Genomic DNA, 23593 nt, shown 5'->3' with positions numbered 1-23593 from the left:
GCATTCAAAATCCTTGATCCGAACGTCGTTATAAGTTTTTAAAGAAAATGCTTTGCTTTTTCAATTTTTGATAGTGTTTGTAGGTCGTACAATATAATATTATAATAACGTCATTTATTAGTGTGTGTATATGTCTGTGTGCATGTGTAGTATATTTTGTAACAAAAAAAAATTAATTATTCTATTATTTTTCTTTTTAATTTGCCTTGTGGCCATATGCCCAACATTTACTTTTTATATCACATAGAAGACACTAAACCATAATTGAACGAATTCATTATTCCTGTATTTTATTATAATTAAGTTAATTAAGTAGGGAAGAAGGATCTTCAAATATATTACAGCTAGATAATGTATCCCATTCGTAAATAGTCCAGTTATTATTCGTTAGTACAGGTTGTTTTGGTAATGAACGACTTAATTAAACGTGAATTAGTGTACACCAGTTACGATTAAACTCGGATATTAACATTAGCAGAATTCTCGGAAAACTAGTCTTATAAATTAAATAACTTGAGTGTGGATACGGTACACAGATGTTAATTCATTATTTATTTTTCTACGTGTATTTACCTACACGTGTAATACTTAGTTAGCTATATAAAATAAAACTAGTTATTCCGCATGGATTCATCCTCGGAAAAATCAAGGTGTAGCTTAATATGCGTTATTCAGGTACGTAAGCATAAGATTACGAATTGTGCCATCATTGTGGTTTTTCTTTTGTGGTTTTCCATCATTGTGAACCATCATTGTGGTTTTTCTGTGAAAGACTAACAAACATAATTTAAAACATCCATCCATCCTGACAAAATTTCGCATTTAGGGACTGTAATATTATCTAGTTAGATGACGCATTTATAATAATAGAATTAGAAGGATGAATTCACAAATTATTATATTATTTTATGAAGTTTGTTCAAGTAGGTAAGGTCTAAGCTCTTTATATTTTAAATCTTATCGCTAAATTATCTTCATTCTATACCTGTAAGAAATGTCATCAATTTACTTCATATGCAGGCGCTTAATTTGTTTAGAACACAATTTATCTTCTCACAATGAAAATGTACATAGGTATTGCGAAAACATGTAACTTTAAATGGAGTGTGGAATTAAAGATGTCTACCTTCCACGGCTTGACATGGATAAATCGAACTTTCTAGTGTTCTCACCTACCTCGGGGACATAAGAAGTATATTAAAGGGCACGTAAACGATCTTCTTTCGAAATTGGGGTAATTCGTAAGAGTTATGTAGTGGAACTGGCAAAATATTGGATTTTTTGCTGGGTTCGTATGGGCCAATTCCGTTTTAAGAACTGATAGTAATAAAAATCATTTGGAGTTATTAAATCAGTGTTTTTAAAGCATAAACTTCTGTAAGCTGATTTTAATATTAGTCTGAAGGAAATAATAATTAATAATAATTTTGTAATTGTTGTTTTAAAACCAGTGTTTTCAAACAGTAAACTCCTATTGAGTTGATTTTATAAGATTTTTATGTGTTGTTGTATTTTTATGACAAAAGTATGCTTGATTGTTCGTATTGAAAATTTAACGTAGGTAAGTTTATCGTCATATAAGTACCTGAAATTGATAAATTGATTGAACATTTTTCAGCAATGATTATAACGCTATAATTAACTAACATCTTCTGAATTAATTTTAAACCATATTTCACAGAAATTAGCTACAAAATACAATCAATTTGTACCTCCTACGAAACAGAAAGGCCTTATTAGCGAAACTCTTTCCATTGTGTTCGTATAGAAATATTACATGAACCATTTTCCTATTATTGGTAATTTCCTTTGTTACAAATAATATGGATTGTACCACATTTAGGGTTTCGGATGATCTCTTTATGTCTTTTGTAGAGCGGCGTTAAATAAATTAATAAATTATATGAAACGGAAAATTGATAAATGATGGTATGGTAAAATTAGAAAAAAATTATGGTCTATTCATATTCAGTTGTATAATTTTGGTTATTTGTATGAACGTATTTATTATAAGGCAGGTCTCCACAGAGCGAGAAGCCTCGTGAAGTAGCTCGGTCAGTGTATACGTGGCATTGGCCGAGGAAAGCGTGTGCCATAGAAGTGTATCTAAAAACAACACTCACAATAAATAATTATATAATTACTAAGTATATAAGCATTTTTGTCTTATAATAATTTATTGATGATTTTTAGCTTCTAAGATTAGTAGAATGTTTGGAATTTAAAAAATATTGCTGTAATACCATCTGAGGATTCTGAATAATCAATGAATTTGTCAAATCTTAATTAATTTCTTGCCCTTTTATAACAATCTCTCCTCACTTTCTAGTAAATAATATTATAATCTTCATGTGTAATTATTTTATTCTGTGTGTGTATATTAGGTATACTACTACATATTCTACTTATAAACCTAGGTATCAAAATATCTAACCATTTTAAGTTAAAACGTTTGCTATAATCGGTCCCAAATGGACGCAGCATGTACTGGGACATCAATCACTGTCCTCTGGACCAATACCTTAAGCTTGGCCCACCTGCGCTAATGAATGGACAATGTGTAAGTATGATTTATTATAAGAATCTTGTAGTAGCACTAGTTTTATACTGAGAAGTAAGTATGTGAAAAGGAGGCAATGATTTGAAAAATCAATTAACTCAAACTCAAATATTTGTTCAATTAGACTTCTTCTTGAAGCTCTTTTGAATCGTCATAACATATTTTTAAATATATTTATGAGATGCCTGTAATAAAAATATGAAGAACGCATGATACATTGTACAAGTAGTTCTACCTAAATATGCATTGCGCCTAAATCGCACATTGAGGAAAGTGTACCCCATGTGTATATGTTTCATTGAAAGTAGATTATTAACTAAAACTGTTTATACATAAGAGGTGAAAAATTAATAAAATTATAAACTTTGGCTAAAAGCTTTGAGAATTTTCTAATACACACTATCCTAATCACCTCATCATATCAAATCATGCTTGCATAACGCAATGTACGAATCAAAATACCGTATAGATTCGGCACTAAGATTTCAACAGCAATAATTCTTAATAAAATCAAATGAAAACCTGGTAATTACTACCATAATCATTAGCCGTAACAAATGTTCTCGCAAATTAATTACAATTTGGTTGTTAATGTTTCGGTTTTTAGTTCGAACGATCGCCGTAATGGGCTATGGCGTTAGACCCTTGTAATTTGGCCATTTTCAGTCGTCACGTTTTAACTTACAATGAAATTCAATACGAAAACCCGTAATGATATATTTTTTACGATCATTGTTCTGTATTTCATAGAAATGATTCGGCTCTATAAGAGACTTTTAGTATAAAATAGGAGATGTACTTAAAACTTATTCAATTAGACTTCTTTTAAAAGACCTTTGAAAAATCATGATATAGTTTGACCATTTATCACCTGACTACTAAGGCAAGTTCTCAAAATATGAAATGACTCTTATATAATATTATAACTACCTATATATTATAGTGAACATGTTATAAATTAGTCTTTTTACCAGGGTTTGTTCGCGTGCACCTGCTATCGTGTGACAGCGGTTCCTCATAATTTCCACTCCCTATTTCACCCTTTTCAAGTTTTTTCCACGACAAAAAATAGGTAAGTCCAACCGGCAATATAATGAGAACGTATAAATGCAAATATAGTGAGAACGAATACCATTCGTAGATTATCTCAAAGTTTGCAGCAATAGGTATTTATTTATCGATATTCTCAAAAATATACAATAAAATTTCAATCTGCAACAGAATCAATCAACTTTTCACCGAGCTTCGTAGAACTGACCGAAGATTTAAGAAATTTGTTATTACGCCCGACTTCGTTTGATTATCATATTTTTTGTTCCACCCTTCTTCTTATTTTTCCCCAGCGATTTTCTTTTCGCTATTTGCATATTGAATTCCGATATAGTGTTCAAATTTATTACTATACTTTGAATATTGTATTGTATTATTTTAGTGGTCTATGGAGAATTTATTTCCACGAAAAATTGCCGTGGAATATTGTTTTCTCAGTACCGAAATGTTTTTAGATGATGGAAAAAAGTCGTAAATATAAATTTTCACGACAACTATTCCGATGTTCATATTTTGGTTACGTGTTTCGTGTAGGGTACGTAGGCACTAACATAATCATAATAAGATCGGAATTTAGGTAGCATTTTATGACCTAGGTTATCCGCAATAAATTTTTATCCCTATTGTATTTGTATTATGTAAACTTTATTTACCATGTGAAGAAATCTTGTGAAGTCTCTATATAAATTAATATAATACTCTATAATGACTCTATATATATCGGGTATCATGATGTTACCCGAGTTTAACAAGTAAATTATAAAACAAATGTCTGTCCAACCCAAATCGTTCATTACCATCCAAACCGTCCAACATTATCACCCTATTTACGATATACTTGCGCCTATAAACCTCGTCTTCTGCCACAATAATTTACATGGAAAGTAATACCTTACTGTCTTTTTACTAAACTGCAATCGTAACTCAAATTGTCCCAGCGGAGTTACGTGGTTTTTCCGTAGTAGGATTTACCGTAAAATAGATAGGCGAGTGTTACCTGAATTTACAGAGTTCCGCTAATCACCGCAGGGTAAACAAAAAGCGGAAGGTTTTTGCGGCGTCAGTTAACAATGTTGGAATTGCGCCAACACAGCGTTCCAAACGCTTATAACCTAACAATCAAGCTTATGGCGAATGAACGTTTCTGTTTCACTAACAGATGCTATGTGTGATTATGTGCTAACGAATGCTGGTTAACTTATTTAAGAAATTGCAAGGAATCATATTTTTTTTTAATTTTTATTAAACTAACTAACGTTACAAGATGGTATTATGATTTGTACTTATCTATACAAAACTGAGAATCTACACGATACATCAAGATAAGCTTCGATTCGATTGTAATCAAATTAAAACCAAAATAAAACATACCGATATAATATGTAGTCAAACCATACTTGAATGAAAAATAAACAATTCTATTTTGAAAGGATTTTAATTAAGCTTATTTTATTATTGTACAATTTGGTAATGTATTGTGTTATAAATGAATCCGTATCAACCAAGAGAACTTCACCCGTATGAGCCAAAATGAGCCAGAAATTATGTCGCGGTTGGTTATATTAAAAAACTTTTTGAAAGTCGGGCCTGTTCGTTTCTATTGCGATCACACTCCACTTTCATAAAATATGAAAAAAGTTTAAGGACCCTATTTGTAGAAACGTTTACGGGAAACGCAAATTTTACCGCTTTAATATATTATGTTTTGAACGCTTTTGTAGCGCGCAATATTTTACTTACCTTAATTTCCTTATGGTATTTTATGATCCTGTTACGTGTATTGCTTTTAATGTATCTTTCTGGATTCTGTTTCGTAAATGATTTTCTGAATATTATAAATTTTCAGTATACCTATAATGATGGATAGGATATTTTCTTATAGTCAGCAGTACTTTTTTAGTAATCACATAATTGTACTAGAAATGAAATCAATAGATCAAACAGTTTTTGAAGTTGATATAAAATACATCTGAACCATCTCATAATAATAGTTCTATCAATTACTACATTGCGGAAAAGTTGACATTGCACTATCAATTTCAGAACAACAACTTTTAACCCTGAAACACGGTAGTCTTGAAAACATAATCAGATAGATTTAAATGTGCAAATCAAACTAAAACAAACAGATATTCAGTTTACAAGCTCGATAGAAACGGGCATACAATTCCTTAGCGGATATTACAGCATCCCTCACGGCTGAACGTCCTTTGATGTACGACCCACACCCGTTTGAAATGTCATCCATTTCTTGCAGGGTCGACCACTGGACATGAATTTATTTGGTGCAAACCTTACTCTGTATTGTGGACACTATATTTGTATTGTTGGCCAGTTGTATGGCGGTTAAGTAAAGGTAGGTACTACTCAAAAGTCCTACTTGATGTTAATGCTAATGTTGATTAATGTGGCATGGTAACCTTGTAAATGTGCTCATTATGCGAAAATGATTAATTAATATTTGTAATATACGATAAATTATTTTTGTCAGAGGATAGAGCTGAGTGGTTAAGTCTACCAATATTTATAAAATATATATAATGTGTAGTGTAGTAGTACTTATATGTATATAATATTGGCTTCTTGTAGAGTTATTTTATTTTCACTATACAAAGGATAAAAGAGTTCATAACTTCCTACGCAAGCATCTATTTATATCACCAGAATCACCAAAAATAATTCCTTTATTTAAACGACAATTCTTGATACAGCTGTAATTGCGTCGTAATTTATTTCAGTCTCCGAGAGTTAACAGGAGTGACAGTGAAAAAGAAGTGGTAGCGTTGAACAAATGATACAACTGTTTATTAACAGGCTTGTAACTCGGCTGGCCGGTTGCGATGCGATAATTATTGTTACATGCATTTTGCACTATCTGATTGTAATATGGTTGTAGCTTATGCTCAGTAAGTGAGTCTTTAGTTAACGTAGACGGTTACGTTTTAATTACGAGCGTTTTAATATATAAATTAAATTAAATATCTATAATTAAATGACACTCATCACAGTTTTCACGTGGATCAAGAAAAGGAACGGAAAGAACACCCGTATATTCGTAATTTTTTGAGGCCACTGAACCATAGACTTTTCGATAATAGAGTGGAGCGCCTGTTATTAGTTACTGTGTAAATTGAACTACCTAAGTTAATTTTTCGTTGCCAGATATCAAACAATAAACAACTGTGTCTGTCTGCGACCTAAGATCTATAAAATCATGGAATTAAAATTGTATTTTTACAAAGAAACACGGCAAAGTCACCAGCGACAATGTCACCTTGACTATTTCTACTAAATCTCCGATTCTCAATTAAGTTATTACGACGTCTATATTCAATTAAATTATATAAATTAATTAACACCCTCGCTGTTATCTATTTACTATCTATAAATCTTTCATCGGCTAACAACTATGTAGGCTGAAACTTCCCGAGTATAATTAAGTTCTTGACCCTAAGGGCTTATTACACGATACTATGTTGTCAAACTTGTTAATCAGACTTAGGCGTTAACATACTACTGGTAAATTTGCCTAGTGTAATGTTAAAATTAATTACTTTTAAAACAGTTATTTATGCGGGTTTGAAGATTTGTTGCTATGGGATGAAATACTCTTTATTTTTAATTAATTTCCTTGTTTCAAAATAATATTCTGACAAAGATAATAATATTTATTATGCCGCAAAGGTATTTATGCTCTCTTTCTATTTTTATTCTCTTTTTATCATGTTAAAATAACAATCCTCAGATTCGCGTGATAATTAGATGAAAAGAAGAAACCGATGTCCGGACTATAGTTTGTATCTACATATTTATATTCCAAATTTTATTCAAGTACATTTTCAGAGAAAGATTAACACACAACATCTACACTAATTTCGGGATTACTTCTAAATTATTTAAATCTGTTTTAGAATGATATGCCTATCAAACAATATTATACCATTATACCTTATTCTATTTGACAGTTCATACAATACTAAAGTTACTTTTATTTTGCTGCACAAGGAGGCCATTATTTCTCGTAAATTTGAATCCAGTTACTGAAATAGGAGCCAAAAGAGCATTTGACGACGCAATATCAAATATCTCAGAAGGATAATCAAATTATGCTTTCACAGACTCAGTTGGCTACATTGTGTTAGTGTGGCTAAATTTATTTGCCGTTTGTTTTGTTTTAGAATTTTCTTACCTTTCTAAAGCTAATTGTTTGATATGAGTTCACTCGATTAAACATTTCAAAATATACTCATTTAAGGAGAATCTTTAAGAAAATGACTAGCGGTATTTTTAAGGGTTTTTTATAGCAATGATTAAAGAATAAAGCTTGTTTTTTGTTATAAAATTTAATTATCATCACATTAAACTAAAGAATGGTCCGAGTCATGTTCGTTTAGTTAAAAATACCGTTTTAAAATTGAATCATGTAACTAGGCCTTGTACTATCAAACAAATAGTATATTCATATACACCTTTAAATTAATTTTAATAACACAAATTGTTAAACTAAACGTAAATTGGATGTGAACAAGGATTTAATCCAGTAAAAGCAAGCATAGCAATACCATTTAGATTGCACACATTTAGCGGGATTCGATTATTCGTAAGCCGCAAAATAATACAAAGAACATGCTGGCATTTCGGTTCTTATATCGGATTGTAGCTAAACGTACAAACAGTTAGCCTAACGAAGCGTTAACGAACAGATAATAGTCGGGCTCCTATTTATGTTTCCTAATGTAACAGAGTATTGTTAATAGATTGGGGGCTGGAATACAGCCAGCCAGCATTACTATAGGAACTCGTATTTTGTGCAGTTCTCACTTGAGAAAAATTGCCGGATTTTCGACTCGATGAGGACCATTTGAAACTTGCAGGATTATAGGGCTCTTTTGTTTTCAGAGTAAGAGTATTTGTCGATAAATTTACTGACCACAGTAATCAATACTGCGTTATTGTTCCAATTGAGTTTGAAGTAAGTACCAAAAACTCGTCGTAAGCATAAAACATTTGGTGATTCTATGAAGAATCATAGTGATCGTTTTATAGTTACACACTTACTTTATTTTAACGAAAATCTTTCTTACCTCAGTGCTTGCAAGTTTTGAAAATTTTTCACATTATGTTGTCGAAGTTTATAGCCACATATATAAATAACTGAAGCTATAAACTTTTAACTCACCAAGCGAAAAACTTACAAAAATATATGCAACGTAAATGTCGAATAAAGCATTTTTCGCTTGCGTACTCGGGTGTAAACTACTCCCTTGTTACATACGAGTTTTCACATGTCGGGACCCGGGATACTGCCTTGATAAAATGTCTACATTAGTGATCCATTTTATGGAAACTCTGACAGAACATTTTTAACCTTATTATATATCATTCAATGCTAGTTTTTTGACTTGGGAATCAGTAACGAATGGAAATTTTCACATTTATAAAGTGACTAGCTTTCCGCCCGCGGCTTCGCCCGCGTTTTCAAAGAAAAACCCGTTCCCGTAGGATTTCCGGGATAAAACCTATCCTATGTCCTTTCTCGGGTATCAAAATATCTCTATACTAAATTTCACGCAAATTGGTTCAGTAGTTAAGGCGTGATTGAGTAACAGACAGACAGACAGAGTTACTTTCGCATTTATAATATAAGTATGGATTAGTATCTTGACTGATATTTTGATAGTGTTTATCTTCGATTTAACTATATTATCGACTCCTCATTGGCAAGTAGTAAGCTCTAAGATTACACAACCGGTCAATCAACCTGTAGAATTTAGGATTATTGGACTCTCGTCTGTTGCCAATTGTAGCCGGTCTTAGTAATTGTCCTGTCTTTAACAGTAAGTGAATGTGTTCGCCTTCCTGATATACTAGCCGTTTAAAGATGCTATGCCTAGTTACGGTTAATACCACAAGACTGCATGAAACTCAAAATTATTCTGGATTTTATGTTAATTGTTGCTGCTAAGTCTTCAAAACAAATCTCGAAGAAGATAGGAAATACATAATTGACTGATAGACTAAAGCATTTTTTGTAGAATGAGTTTTTATTTACTATCGAACCCATGAAATGTAAGCTATAAAAATGCAAGATTTCCAATTTCCCATAAACCGGAAAACATCAGTTACCTATTCCCAAAATGTACAACTTTTTCATTCTTAACGATCGCTATAAAAGCGCCTTTTAAATTTTATTCCGGCTTGAATTGCGTCGCTTTTTCAGTCATTTTTTACACAACATTAAGTCCGCTTTATACTTTCTGTTTACGGCGGCGAAGTTAAAATGTCCGACAATTGTTGTATCGCGTAACAAGCTCAGAACTCGGTGCGGTTTAGTTTGAAAGACATGATAGTGGGGCATTATTCGTAATATATGGAGAGAAACGGCGGCTCTTTTTCTATTCGGAAACGTCATTTTGACCCCGTTTATGTTGTGTTATTTATAGCTTTTGGCGGTGTCTTCGTTTCAATATTTTTTGCGGGATATAGTAGATATATTGTGTGTTTACATTTTTATGTTGTATTTGGTATGGGTTTCAATCTTCTTGCTTGATCTTTGATTGCGTATCTGATGTTTTAATTAATATTGGTAAAGATTTAGTACCTGGTTTATGTAATTATTAGTGCAAATAAAATTTAATTTCTTTTTCTTTATTTCATCACTTTTAAGTCTTTGTGTTGTGTCTTGTTATAACTATACGGTAGGATGAACTTTTCCTGAGGTGTCGTGATAGATTTGGAAATATTATTAAGAATTTAAATGGCGTAAGCTGAATGAAAAACAAATTTTCTTTATTTATGATATCACATTAAAATCTTCTATTATTATTAAAATATATGTAACAAAACAGTTTTAAAAAAACTCAACCGAAAAAGTCTTTGTAAGACGAAAGTATTTTAAATCCTCCAATACCAGAGAAATTTAAAAAGGTTTTCAACTTCTTGAAATCGCAATCTCACGGTAAGTGCTGAACGTCCAAGAGCATTAAGCCACTCATACAGTCTTATTGCAAATGAAGTTTTCATAGTATGTAAATGTATTATATGTTTAAATATAGTTTCGTTTGAGATAAGGATATGATTTATTATATTGTGATGATATTTTATAGTTTGCACAGAAAAAAAGTAATAATAGTGAAGAGTTGAACCTTTGCCTTCGCTGTGCCGTAAACTTTTTATTCAATTTATAAGTTTATACTCGTATTATGTAGTGTGCTTTTTTTACTTGCACTCGAAATTAATTTATGGCTTTTAGTTATACGTTTATATTAATGATTTGAATAATGGTAATTTGTTTTCACTGACATAAGACATATACATATAGACAGATTTAGATTTTTAGCAAACAAAATTATTACAAGGTTAGGTTAGGTTTATCGCAGAACAAGGCCGTAAGCAGCCTTAAGGAAGACACATTATTTTACTTTTCTAGAACTACTCTGTGGAAATAACATACAATGAAACAACAGAAGTAAAATCAATAATTTTTATTTATTCACTTTTGATATACGTGAATGTATCAATTAAAATGTAAAACACTGTTTATGGCACAATACATAAATTAAAGTTTACATTATTTATCACTTTAAATACAAAAGTTCTTATGATAATTATTGTTTCTTACATTTACTGACTTAGTGACTCATGGAAGCTTTTAGTCCGTTCGTAAAAAAAATCATAGCCCCTAATAACTTCTTAACAGTAAAAATGCAAACTAAAAATAAATTAATAACTCAAGTAAAATAATATTAAATACTTAAATTATTAAGTATACACAAAACTTAAGTAAATGTTTGTGTAAAAATCAATGATTTAAATAAAAAAAGAAGTAGAACTTTTTCTGAAAAAACAAAATGCATTTAAATCGTATAACAACCTGACGATGACGATGCTACAAAGAAGGAATATTTACAAATATCTTAAAACTATAATACTACGTTTTAATATAGTTAATGTTCTGGTACTTGTTTCTGCCGCTGAGCCACATACTGTCTTGAGTATATTTGAGACCTGAAATTAGAAAACAATATTAAAAAAATATTTATAAGTACTGATAAATGTGGGGTAATGATATTGTAGGGAAGGATTGGGAAGGGAAGGTTTGGATATATAAAGAATATCAATTTGTGGATGAAAATGGAGGAGGCCTTTACTGAAACGAGATTCATACTTCAACTAAATATATAATCATACTCATCAACCAATCATACACTTACTAACTAGCATAATCTTCTTATATATAAAATTCTCGTGTCACAATGTTAGTCTGCATCATAGTCTGCATACTCCTCCGAAACGGGTGGACCGATTCTCATGAAATTTTCTGTGCCTATCGGGTAAGTCTGAGAATCGGCCAACATCTATTTTTCATATGTACCACGGGCGAAGCCGGGGCGGACCGCTAGTATACTAATAATACTAACATCATTTGACGGTGCATTTACATCAAACTAACATAGAGTTAGAACTAGAGCAAGAGCATTCTTTCGTGATCTTAGTGTGAACGAAAACTCGTATTTAGTGTTGTTCAGTATTAGAACATTACATAGAATCTTTTCGAACGCACTAAGAACAACGAAAAAATGCTCTACGTTTGTTTACACTAAAAGAATTTGACATAGTGTGGTTAGAATGAGCATTCAAACCGTGAAATGTAAATTTGTAAGTTATGGAATAAAGTACGCTTTATTATTATTAAATACTGATACAAGATATTACATAAAAGTATTAGACGCAATTAATATTGGGAGTGTAATGCGGGATGATTTCAAGGATATCCTTAGTAATGAGCTAGCAACCTGTTGCTAAGCAACAAATGATGCCAAAACAGCCTAATTAGTTAAAATGACTAGCGTTATCTTTCAAGAATGTTTGTATTCTGTGTTGTTAAATTGTAGGGGGGTTTGGAACTGATTTAGTATTGCCACAATAGTGGTATAAAATATTGTCATTAGAACTCATTAAACAAAGCGTAAATTAAGTTGAAAATGGCCTCCCTTTTTACTGATGTTTTCAGAATAAGCTTAAGGGGGCGCATAAAGCAAAATAACCAATCTTCTATTAGATGATACGTGTAATATGCAAGACCAAATCTAAAAAATAAAATATATATATCAAACTAGATGATATGTTCAACGATTCTGTTTAATCAAAAACATAAAATATTAAAATTTACTCGATAAAAAAAAATCACCAAGTTAGCTCTAATTTTCACACTTTATTTTTTTGGCGCTCTTTTTTTCTCGAGATAAACGTTTGATTTTGTCACGATAAAAGTGGTTTATCGCAGATAAAACCAAAACTAAAAGTAATTACACAAAATGCTCTGACAAATATCTTGCAAATGTTTTAATATAATTGTTTACGAAAAAAAAATCATAATAAGTATTACCATGTCAAGTAGAAAACGTAAAAGTGTGAAAATTAGAGCTAACTTGGTGATTTTTTTTATCGAGTCAATTTTAATATTTTATGTTTTTGATTAAACAGAATCGTTGAACATATCATCTAGTTTGATATATATTTTATTTTTTAGATTTGGTCTTGCATATTACACGTATCATCTAATAGAAGATTGGTTATTTTGCTTTATGCGCCCCCTTAATGTTAAGTGTTAAGTTAAGTGTTAGGATTTATTATTATGATTATTAGTCTTTGTTAAAATACATCTCCCTAGTAATAAAATTATCAATAGGAGCCATGAAAGTATTGTCAAATTTACTAAAATTAGCTGCTTTTCTTGCTGAATCTGCATCATAAAAGAAGCTCCAGATTCTAAGGAATCACCAATATACTGAAAATGGCATTTTACTAAACCAGCATTTCATTTATGCAAAGGTGAGTGCAACTAATAAGTGCATCTACAAAGTTACCCATTCGATATATTTTGAGATATAAAATTTGTTATAGGTCACAACCCGGCACAAATTGGTACCGTCGAGTTTGAGTTTGTATTTATTAGTAGAACATCCTATTAATATTATAAAGGCGAAAGTTTGTATGGATGTTTGTTACTCTTTCATGTAAAAACTACTGAACCGATAACAATGAAATTTAGCACATATATAGAAGGTAACTTGGATTAACACATAGGTTTTATCCCGGAAATGCCACGGGAACGGGAACTATGCGGGTTTTTCTTTGAAAACGCGGGCGAAGCCGCGGGCGGAAATCTAGTTATTGAATATTTTATTAAGTATTCCTTGTTTTTGATCATTTGGTGTTCTTCAGGTTTTATTTTGTTTCTTCTATATTAAGCGTTACCTGATAGAGATCGCTATCTCCCTTTTTAAAATGTATTGTTTGCTTATACGTTTTTTATGCTAAACGATTTCATTACATAGAATTCCTACAACTGTTTATAACCAACTATTTGTTACTAGCATTTATATTATTATGTTCAATTTAAACACACGCTACAAAATAATTATTGACCAGTAAACATTAATCGAAACTGATCACTCCAAAAATAATGTGAATTGTATAGCAGTTATAAATTAGCTATATTTCTGGGTTAAAATGAATGAACACGTATTTGCGGTGGACGCAATCTCATTACGAATTGAACCGACAAATCAGATAATTACTACTTAACGTACTTTGTTACATATGAAACGTTTAATCAATAAATACAGTTGTATTTGTAAGCGGATTGTTATGCAAATTATTTTATGTTGTTACATTTAATGGGAGTGTATTAAATGGAATATGTATGGGCAAGGGAATCATTTCGATCCTAAAATGAATTGAAGGGTTTTTGTTCATTAGTATTATTGTTCATTAATTCTTACAGAATTAATAAATGATGAAGGATAATTTTATTAGTAGAATGCTAACTTCATTTTCCATGAAACTGTATTAATTATAATTTGGAATTATAGAAATTGTTCTAAGAAAGATATTCTGAAACTAATTCCTCCATAATTAGTCTTGATTAAAGAAATTTCCTATAAATTGATATATAAAATCCTACCTAAATATCAATGATTTAGGCAGTCTTATTCTGTAATTGAACACCTGTTATTAGGATACTCATATTCAGTTTCTAATTACCCCCCCAATCCTTAAAAAGACATCACTATATAGCCATTTTTAACAAAATCAGTGAGTCCATAAGTGTTCTCCAAAACATAGTTCGATAAATAGTGGAAATTTCAGATTCCCATACACTTCAACGCGTTGGGAGTAAACCTACGTTTGCGTGAGTTCTCTTTGATGCGGTCAAAGTGAGTCTAAAATAGCTGTTTTGCTTCGGTATATTTTGTAAAGTCAAGTAACATACAGGTGTTTGGTTGTGATAGATTTGTTGATGTTCGATAAAGTTGATCGGTCTAAATCTCTTTTTTTTTTGTATATTTATCACTTTTTGACGTGACAACGTCTTATAATTCGATAGCGCCAGCTGCACGCACGAAAAAACATGACTCATGCGGCGTTACCTCGCTCTGAGGCGTTCCATGTAAGGCTTGAAGTGCGAGCGAGAGCGCGGAACGAGCGACAAAGAAGCACAATAGGCCGTTGTCACGTTCAACTATCGTCAGTAAACCGACTTTACAGGCAACCAATTTTTTTGAAGTAGGTAATCACCATACAGTAAATTTGGTCCTTCGAGTACCGTATGTGTAATATTAATGTTTACGTATTACCTTGTTTTGACCATGCAGTGATAATAATTGAAATTGAAATTTTATAGTAGTATAGAGATTAGAGACTAATATAAAAGGTAAATAAAAAAAAAATAGAACTTACCGATGTTGTGTATGTCTGTGTTTCCTACGTCTGTGTCCTGTTGAAGTGGCTTCAACACATAGTACTATTAATTTGTTGTCACATGTCCACCTGAAATTCATTTGAATTTCCATTTATAAAAAATAAATCATATTGCACTTGTAATTATAATTTTTATATTAGGTACATAACATGTCAATAATTCATACAAATTAACATAACATCACTTGTAACTCAAGAACGGCATACTTTAATGATTTTTGGATTGTATTCCAGATATTAATTACTAACTGAATTTTTTTTTGTTCCATCTCAAGATAATTATCTAAATTATTCGAAAAAATATTATACACATTGGAAAGAGGGGACCTCTTTCCAATGTGTATCGATAACGAGGTCATCATAAATGTTTACTAACCAGCTGATTTTTTTGTTTTCACTTAGTTAATATGTATATAATTCAACAGACATATTGTCCTACAAATTGCGTTATAAATATTTGAGAACCATCAAATCAAAATATTTTTCCCTTGTTAACTCTGTAAGCTACCACAATCGAGAGTTTCGTACAAGAAATTATTGGGCGTCTCATCAAAATAAAGCTACTAACGGAAAATTAGCTTGATAGTAATCAAGTGCAAAAATGGGCGAGGGATCCTGAAGTAATAGGTATATATATAAAACTCACGATTCCTGATCCAAGAGTTTATTCTTCAACAGCGAAGAAGCAGCTCCATACTGTTCTGAGCGGTCACTTTCCCACTCTTCACATGAGTTTTCTGGCGAACGAATTCCTATGGCGTCACTCCCGTGCCATATTGCTTTTGTTGGCCTGAAATATGTTATATGAATAAATAAAATGTAATTAGAAAAAAATATATATTTAGCGGTGGTTGAGAAGTGAGGACCTCGGACTTCAAATCAATAGGAATTTTATTTTTCAATTTATCTGCGCATGTTGATAAATGATACCCACCACTGCTCAAGCGTTTCTATAGTATGTTTGTATAGAAGAAAATAGGGATTAGAAAATATCAACTGTCTTAAAGAGGAATAATCAATACATTGGTGACTCAAACATTAGACATTCTATTTAATACTATAAACCTTATATTATTTTGATCAGAGAAAAAATGCACAGATATATCACACTCATTTAAATATACGAGATTCAATCCCAGCTACAGAAACAATGAAAGAAACACATACACGAAAACGCCCGCTTTATACCAAACGTATAAAAAACACAATTTTACGAATAATATTTTACGCTTGTTTACCTAAGCCGATTGTGTAATAAAGGGGAAGAGAAACAAAGCCATACAGAAAACCATAACAGACGATGGTATTTTGAAACGGATTTGAACAATTTATTCGAAGAATTTAGACCCCTCTTTGGTACGTTTTTCATGTTCTACGATTACACTTAAGTTTGAGACTTTAGTTTTTTTAGTTTGAAAGAACAGCTTATTGTGTTATTATCTTAATATATATAAATCTCGTGTCACAATGTTTGTCCTCAATGGACTCCTAAACCACTTAACCAATTATAATAAAATTCGCACACCATGTGCAGTTCGATCCATCTTGAGAGATAGGATAGTTTAAACATGTAGGTACCACGGGCGAAGCCGGGGCGGACCGCCAGTATTTTCTATAAATGCAAAAATTATACTTATAAATGAGTAACTATAGTCCTTTTCATTTAGGATGATTCCTGTGACACTTCATCGTGTTCTGAATTACGTATTTTATGTTTAAAAAGTCAAAATAATTTTAGTGCATAATATTTTTATTTTATGGCGGCATTATTACCAAAAATATAAAAATGAAACATCTTAAGCTTATAAATCAAAAACAGTATTGTTTAGTTTAATATAATGAAAAATAAAATAAAATAACACAAAAATATAATACCTACGCAATTCGTGTACATGAAATGGATCGTTGAAAAATCATAGAGTTGGAAAATCATATAATCGGCGCCCATCTTGTGATCGTTTGTCAATCGAGTCAATCGTCTGTACGAGTGCGTCAGCCTTGTATACAAGTTGTATTTTTATATTGATACTTTACGTGGTATTCTGTTATTTTTACTAATTGTTATTGTTAACTTTTTGTTGCTGTTGTTTGCTAAGCTTCCTTAGTTAATTGTTGGCGAAATGCCGAAAAAACTAATTTTGGTACTTTATTCAAATCGATTTCATTTCCATATAGAATATTATCGATTATCGGAAACAATTGATACGATTTCAGTAACCGACATCTCTACACGTGTCAAAAATCGATGTGTCACAGAAATCATCTTAGGTGGAAAGGACTATAGTATCTCACAAGAGTAAAGTGTAAACCCATATTTAGTATTTAAAGTAATTAGACACATTACATATTGCCTTTTTGGGAACAAAAGGTTCTGTTCAAAGCTCTCAAGGTACATTTAAACAGATATTGTTACAAAACAGAGGTTAAGGCGCCAAACGTAAAAGAAAATTTTTAGCTATATGAATTACTGAAAATTCACAATCATAAAAAACTTACCAATGGGGGTCAATAAAAACATTTTGACCGCTAAAACTAAAAATGTTCGTTGTTACAAGCGTAGCTCCGGAACCGTCGAACATGTCCATCCAAGAGTTGAAAAGCACTTCGTCCTTTAAATTTAACACTGGCAAATGTCTGTCTGATTCCTTTTTCACTATTGATATTAAATCTTCAATTCTGAAAATGGATTTTTTAAGATTATAAATAGCTTTAATAAAGTTTTAATACATTTTTTTACATAATTTCTTTCCAGATTTATGATCTCACAGAAAGTGGAATTATTTTATTTTTTTCACAAAATGTTCATTATTCTAAATAACGCATAATGGTTTATTTTTTTATTATAAATTAAATAATAATGAAACATAAGCTGTTATTAATTATCAATTTTAATATTTTTAATGATTAGCTGCAGATAAAATTATCAACTATTTCTACCTAAGGTAATCATAGTCAATTTGTACAAGCTTAAACGATATTAATATAATAAGCAAACAATAAACACCCAAACCTAACCTTTCACATTTCTAATATTAGCGGCATTCGGAACTCACATTTAACACAGTTTGTATAATTTAATTAAAACAACAACTGTAAATTATTCAAAGCAATTATTATAAAGCCTCTATCTAATCAAATTTCTAAATCACGTAATACGCGGTAATACAATAATTATGAAATCGTTAATATTGATGTTCGGAACTACAATGTAATTGTAATACCATTTGTTATTGTTATTGCTAATTGTTCATAATGCAAATTGCAATATTAGGAAAATGTTTTAGTGCAAAATAATTGGATTCTGTTTAGCATAGCATATAGCATTATTATAGGGATATTCCATCCGATTTTCTTTGGCTTATGTTAAACACGATTTTTTCACGTCAATTCGATAGCGCCGGCTGCCCGCACGAAAAAAACATGACTCATGCGGTGTTACCACGCTCTGAGGCGTTCCATGTAAGGCTTGAAGTGCAAGCGAGAGCGCGGAACGAGCGACAAAGAAGCACAATCGGCCTTTAAGACGTTTCACGTTCAACTATCGTCAGTAAACCGACTTTACAGACAATCAATTTTTTTTTAAGAATAGGGAAGCGCTTGACCACAATCTATCTGGCTTGATGTCCTTTTTTACCTATAATTTAAGGGTCTGAGTACGATACTCTTGAATAAAATCTAACAATCTAGTCTATAAATAGGATTGACTAAAGGAACAGTGCGGGAATACAATAATTATGTAGGTTACACTTACATCCTATAATATGTAAAAGGAGATAAGAGACATTGTTGTTAATACTTTAAACCTAGATGGATGAAATATGAAAACGATGCATAAGTAAGTAAAAATAGTTATGGGTAATTCAATCATTTTATCTATATAGCTTAGATCAGCTGCTTCACTTGTATAGTATCCGATAAAAAGTAGCGAGTATAACATTCTAAGTCATAATCTATATGCATCTTAAATTTCAAAGTTGCTCTACGAATATTTTTTTTAAATGTACTAGATGTGCCCCGTGGTTTTACCCGCGTTGCCCCATTCCTATTGAACTTGCGTGATGATATAATATAATACATAACATAGCGTTTTTATATAATACTAGCGGTCCGCCCCGGCTTCGCCCGTGGTACATATTTACGTTTTCTCTACATAAGAACCATCCTCGTACTTCAAGGAATATAATAAAAAAGAATTATCGAAATCGGTTCAGCCGTTCTCGAGTTATGCGCTTACCAACACATTTTGCGATTCATTTTTATATTATAGACTAGCAGTCCGCCCCGGCTTCGCCCGTGCTACATATTTATGTTTTCTCTACGTAAGAACCATCCTCGTACTCCAAGGAATATAATAAAAAAAGAATTATCGAAATCGGTTCAGCCGTTCTCGAGTTATGCGCTTACCAACACATTTTGCGATTCATTTTTATATATAAGAAGATAAGTGATAATAAAGTGTTAGATACACACGGAAATAATTTTTAAATTCAGACCCGTAGGTCATGAGATTAACGCGTTCAACCAAACAAACTCTTCAGCTATATTATATTAGTATATAGTGTAGATTTGGGAATGTATCGAACAAAATTCCAATACAGTTATTCAGACCGCTTAATAACGAGCATAAAACAATTTTAATAATAAACAACTGTTGCTTTTTAGTAATATTATCAAGTATTTGCGGTAACTTTTGAATCAGCGCCAAGAAACTTTGATGAAATCGCGTAGACTAATATTTTATACTCACAATAGGGAAAGTTTCGGATAAGAACTTTGATAGCCACAAACAGATACAAATAACTCGCCTTTATTGAAATAGTATTGCATATTAAAGAATTGAGATATTATGTTTTAGAAATTATTCTAGCGTGCTGTGGTTGCCAGATGGCTTCACTTGTGAAAGATAATAATATTTATAGAAGAATTTATAGAAGTCAGATGGACTTTAGGAAAAAATTTATCAAGAATTATTTAAAAATATCATAGACGTAATACACTTGAAATTATTTGATCAATGAGAGGATTATTGTTTTAGGTTATTAAAAAAAATTCAGAACCATAAAACACATAAGATTAAACCGCTTCGTCATTTTGCGTTAAATTGTAGTTGACTGGTCAATTTATCAAAATTATTTATAAAAAAACTCAAATGAATACAACCAATTAAAAATATTATAAAAAGCTCTATAAATATTATAAAGCTCTCTTACTAGAAAAAAGAAAATTCTAATAATATCAAAATAATATAGTAAAGTTATAAAAAAAATCATACTTACTTAGTAGCCAAGAAAGCTACGAAATTACTAGACCCGTTCCGTGTTCTTGACTGTTGGTAGCACGCCTGGTTCATTGCGTTCCTTCCCGTTCGGTTCGTTGAGGTCATCATGTTCCCAGGATATGGGTCATTTAGAGCCGCTATACGAATCTATAAATAATTAAAATAGTAAAAAAAGACGTGTGGCACTCGGGGACTGCCGCGGTCAAGCTATTGCATCATGCATGCTATGCCTTCAAGCCACACCTCCGAGCCCGTCGGAGTGGGGAGCGTGAGGTTTTTCGTTACTAAATTTCTGGATTCGGTCCCCGCGCTCAAGGCCCGCGATAGAAGCTATGCAATAGCTTAAAAACACGCTTAATTTCATGAAATTATTGTGCAAAGTTTGAATTAAATTTGTCCGTTTATCTGGGTAAGAATCGTGTCTTAAGAAGTCAGTTACATACGAACATACAGGTGATGCTACTAAAAGCGTTGTATTAATAAGTATTATGTAAAAAGTATGTCCTTTCTCAGATCTTAAGCTATATTTTCATCCAAATCGGTTCACTGGTTGAGGCGTGAAGAAGAGTCTGTCTGTCTCTTCTCGTCGAGTTATAGTCGCATTTATAATATTAAGTTATAATAGTATTTGTTATAAACATTCCAAAAGCAATTGACTTGCTAGTCAAGTCCCTATGAATTGCAGTTCAATTTCTATCGACAAACATTTGTAGTAGTTACACAAATGTTGTACGAAACTCGACAAACGTGTTCGCACTTTATTCAAATTCGAGTATTATAAATAGACGGCTGTTGATTGAAGTGGAAAGTTTGAATTGTTAATTAGTTTGATGTATGTGGATATTTGAGGTTTGAATGGATTCATGATATGTTTCGGGTAATGATTATAAAAGTTAAATGATATAGTAAAAGATACTAGATTAGAAAATAGCAAAGTTATTACTAGCTTTTTCGAAAAAGTTCATTTGATACCCTACGGGATACAAAATACGCTTTACGATCATTAGAACTTAGATCTACCGAATATCCAAAAAAAATAATATATAAATATTATCATACAAACAATGTAACAAAAGAAAATTTTTATAAAAAAATTACGATTACATCTTGAAAATCAGTCTTGAAAACATTAATTTTTTAATTTTTAATAAATATCACAAATCCATAAAAGCGTAGGTAGGTGATTAATTAAGTTGCAATAGGAATAGTTAACTGAAAATTAAATTTACTACACTGAAACAAAAAAATACATATAAATTAACAATACTTACGTAAGATCCTTCAGCTAGAAAAGATCTGTCTTTCAAAGCCGCGGTGGGCGATCGCGGGTGCATCGGCCGGTATGTTGTGCTCGATCGGTATGTGTTTTGTGGTGAATACATGGATCCAACCTGTTTATTTAAATTAATTTAATATACTTATAAAATTTAAGGTAGTAGGTAATATTATGTTAAATTGAAATAAATTAAAAATCAGATGGACACAGATAAATTTTCAACACTTTATTTCGTTACGATACTTTATTGTTATATTAGTTATACAAACAAAATTGTAAAGAAACATCAAAAGTACTAAACTATTTGTAACAAAAAAATAATCCTTCTTCAAATTGTCTGAACTAGACCAAATACAAAAAGATAAACGACACGACACTTAAAAAAATCATGACAATCAGACAGACAGAGCTAGACGAGATAACTATAGCAAAAAGTGTCGTTACAACTTTTCGTCTTAATTTTTTCCGTCTAGCCCCCTTTTGCAAAACGCGATAAGGAACTTCGTTCCAAAACTATTTTATAAATAAATCAATAAACTAACCTCCACATGTTGCCAGCCTCGCTCTACACGCAATAATAGGACATTTTCTTGCAAAATATACGCTAGAGTTCCCACTGGAGTTTTAGTTGTTCTCTGTGTAAAAATAAAATAATTTAAAACAACTATTCATAAAATATCTTGTACCTAATATTTGAAAACTGAGAATAAACATTCCAATCATTAACATCATAAAGTACTGGAAAATATGTTTAATGCCCTTAATTACTGTTATTATAGGCTATTATAAGAATTCGAAAATATACACACCACTTAATGTCAAGTAAAAACTTCAAAGTTAATTTTATATTAAGACTATTTTCCACGTGTTATTTTAAATGTATTTAAAACTAGCGGTCCGCCCCGGCTTCGCCCGTGGTACATATTTACGTTTTCTCTACATATAAACCATCCTCGTACTTCAAGGAATATAATAAAAAAAGAATTATCGAAATCGGTTCAGCCGTTCTCGAGTTATGCGCTTACCAACACATTTTGCGATTCATTTTTATATTATAAGATAGTCTTGCATGAATGCTTTTATTTTGTGTTGAAAATAAGACTTAAAATCCACATCAAGTCATTTGAATATTTAGGAAAATAAATCTTAATAAAAATAAGTCTTTTATGAGTCATTCTATCACGTTTTATCAAAATTTTGAAATAATTTTAAGAGTTAAAAGACATGTCATTAATTATGTTTCGAAATAAAAAATACTAATTAGTATATTTACCCTAATTAAAGCTGTACTAGATTTGAATATAATCGTAGCTGCTGTATACACGTCGTCGTCTTCTTCGGATATGTTTCCTAAAACTGAATGTGTTTATTTTATAAAATACATTTGGGTTAAAGAGATTTCAATTAATATAAATAACTAGCTTACCGCCCGCGGCTTCGCCCGCTTTGTCTAAAACCTAAAAAATTATATACTAAAACCTTCCTCTTGAATCACTCTATCTATTCAAAAATACCGCATCAAAATCCGTTGCGTCGTTATAAAGATTTAAGCATACAAAGGGACATAGGGACATAGGGACAGAGAAACCGACTTTGTTTTATACTATGTAGTGATGATTTATGAGCAGGCAAATGATAAATTAAAATGTTTTAATTACCTAGT

General features: G+C 31.3%; 1 protein-coding gene across 1 annotated transcript in view; it reads right to left on the bottom strand.

The window, feature by feature from the left end:
* Positions 1 to 11454: 11454 nt before the first annotated feature.
* LOC149904157 (uncharacterized) overlaps positions 11455 to 23593 on the bottom strand; it is a 71089-nt gene continuing 58950 nt past the window's right edge. Inside the window, exons 21-28 of the mRNA XM_090107848.1 lie at positions 23204 to 23286; positions 22473 to 22565; positions 21926 to 22045; positions 20653 to 20801; positions 17873 to 18052; positions 16023 to 16166; positions 15356 to 15445; positions 11455 to 11617 (exon numbers count right to left, since the gene is read on the bottom strand). Of these exons, the coding sequence (XP_089963974.1) occupies positions 11557 to 11617; positions 15356 to 15445; positions 16023 to 16166; positions 17873 to 18052; positions 20653 to 20801; positions 21926 to 22045; positions 22473 to 22565; positions 23204 to 23286 (920 nt within the window). The 3' untranslated portion in view covers positions 11455 to 11556. The remainder of the gene's footprint in view (positions 11618 to 15355; positions 15446 to 16022; positions 16167 to 17872; positions 18053 to 20652; positions 20802 to 21925; positions 22046 to 22472; positions 22566 to 23203; positions 23287 to 23593) is intronic.

This window comes from Colias eurytheme, chromosome 12 (genome assembly GCF_061535395.1).
Source record: "Colias eurytheme isolate Ceu_HAF_F1 chromosome 12, ilColEury1 Martin Lab GWU primary, whole genome shotgun sequence".
NCBI classification, from domain to species: domain Eukaryota; kingdom Metazoa; phylum Arthropoda; class Insecta; order Lepidoptera; family Pieridae; genus Colias; species Colias eurytheme.
This window is presented reverse-complemented; position numbering and strand designations above follow the sequence as displayed.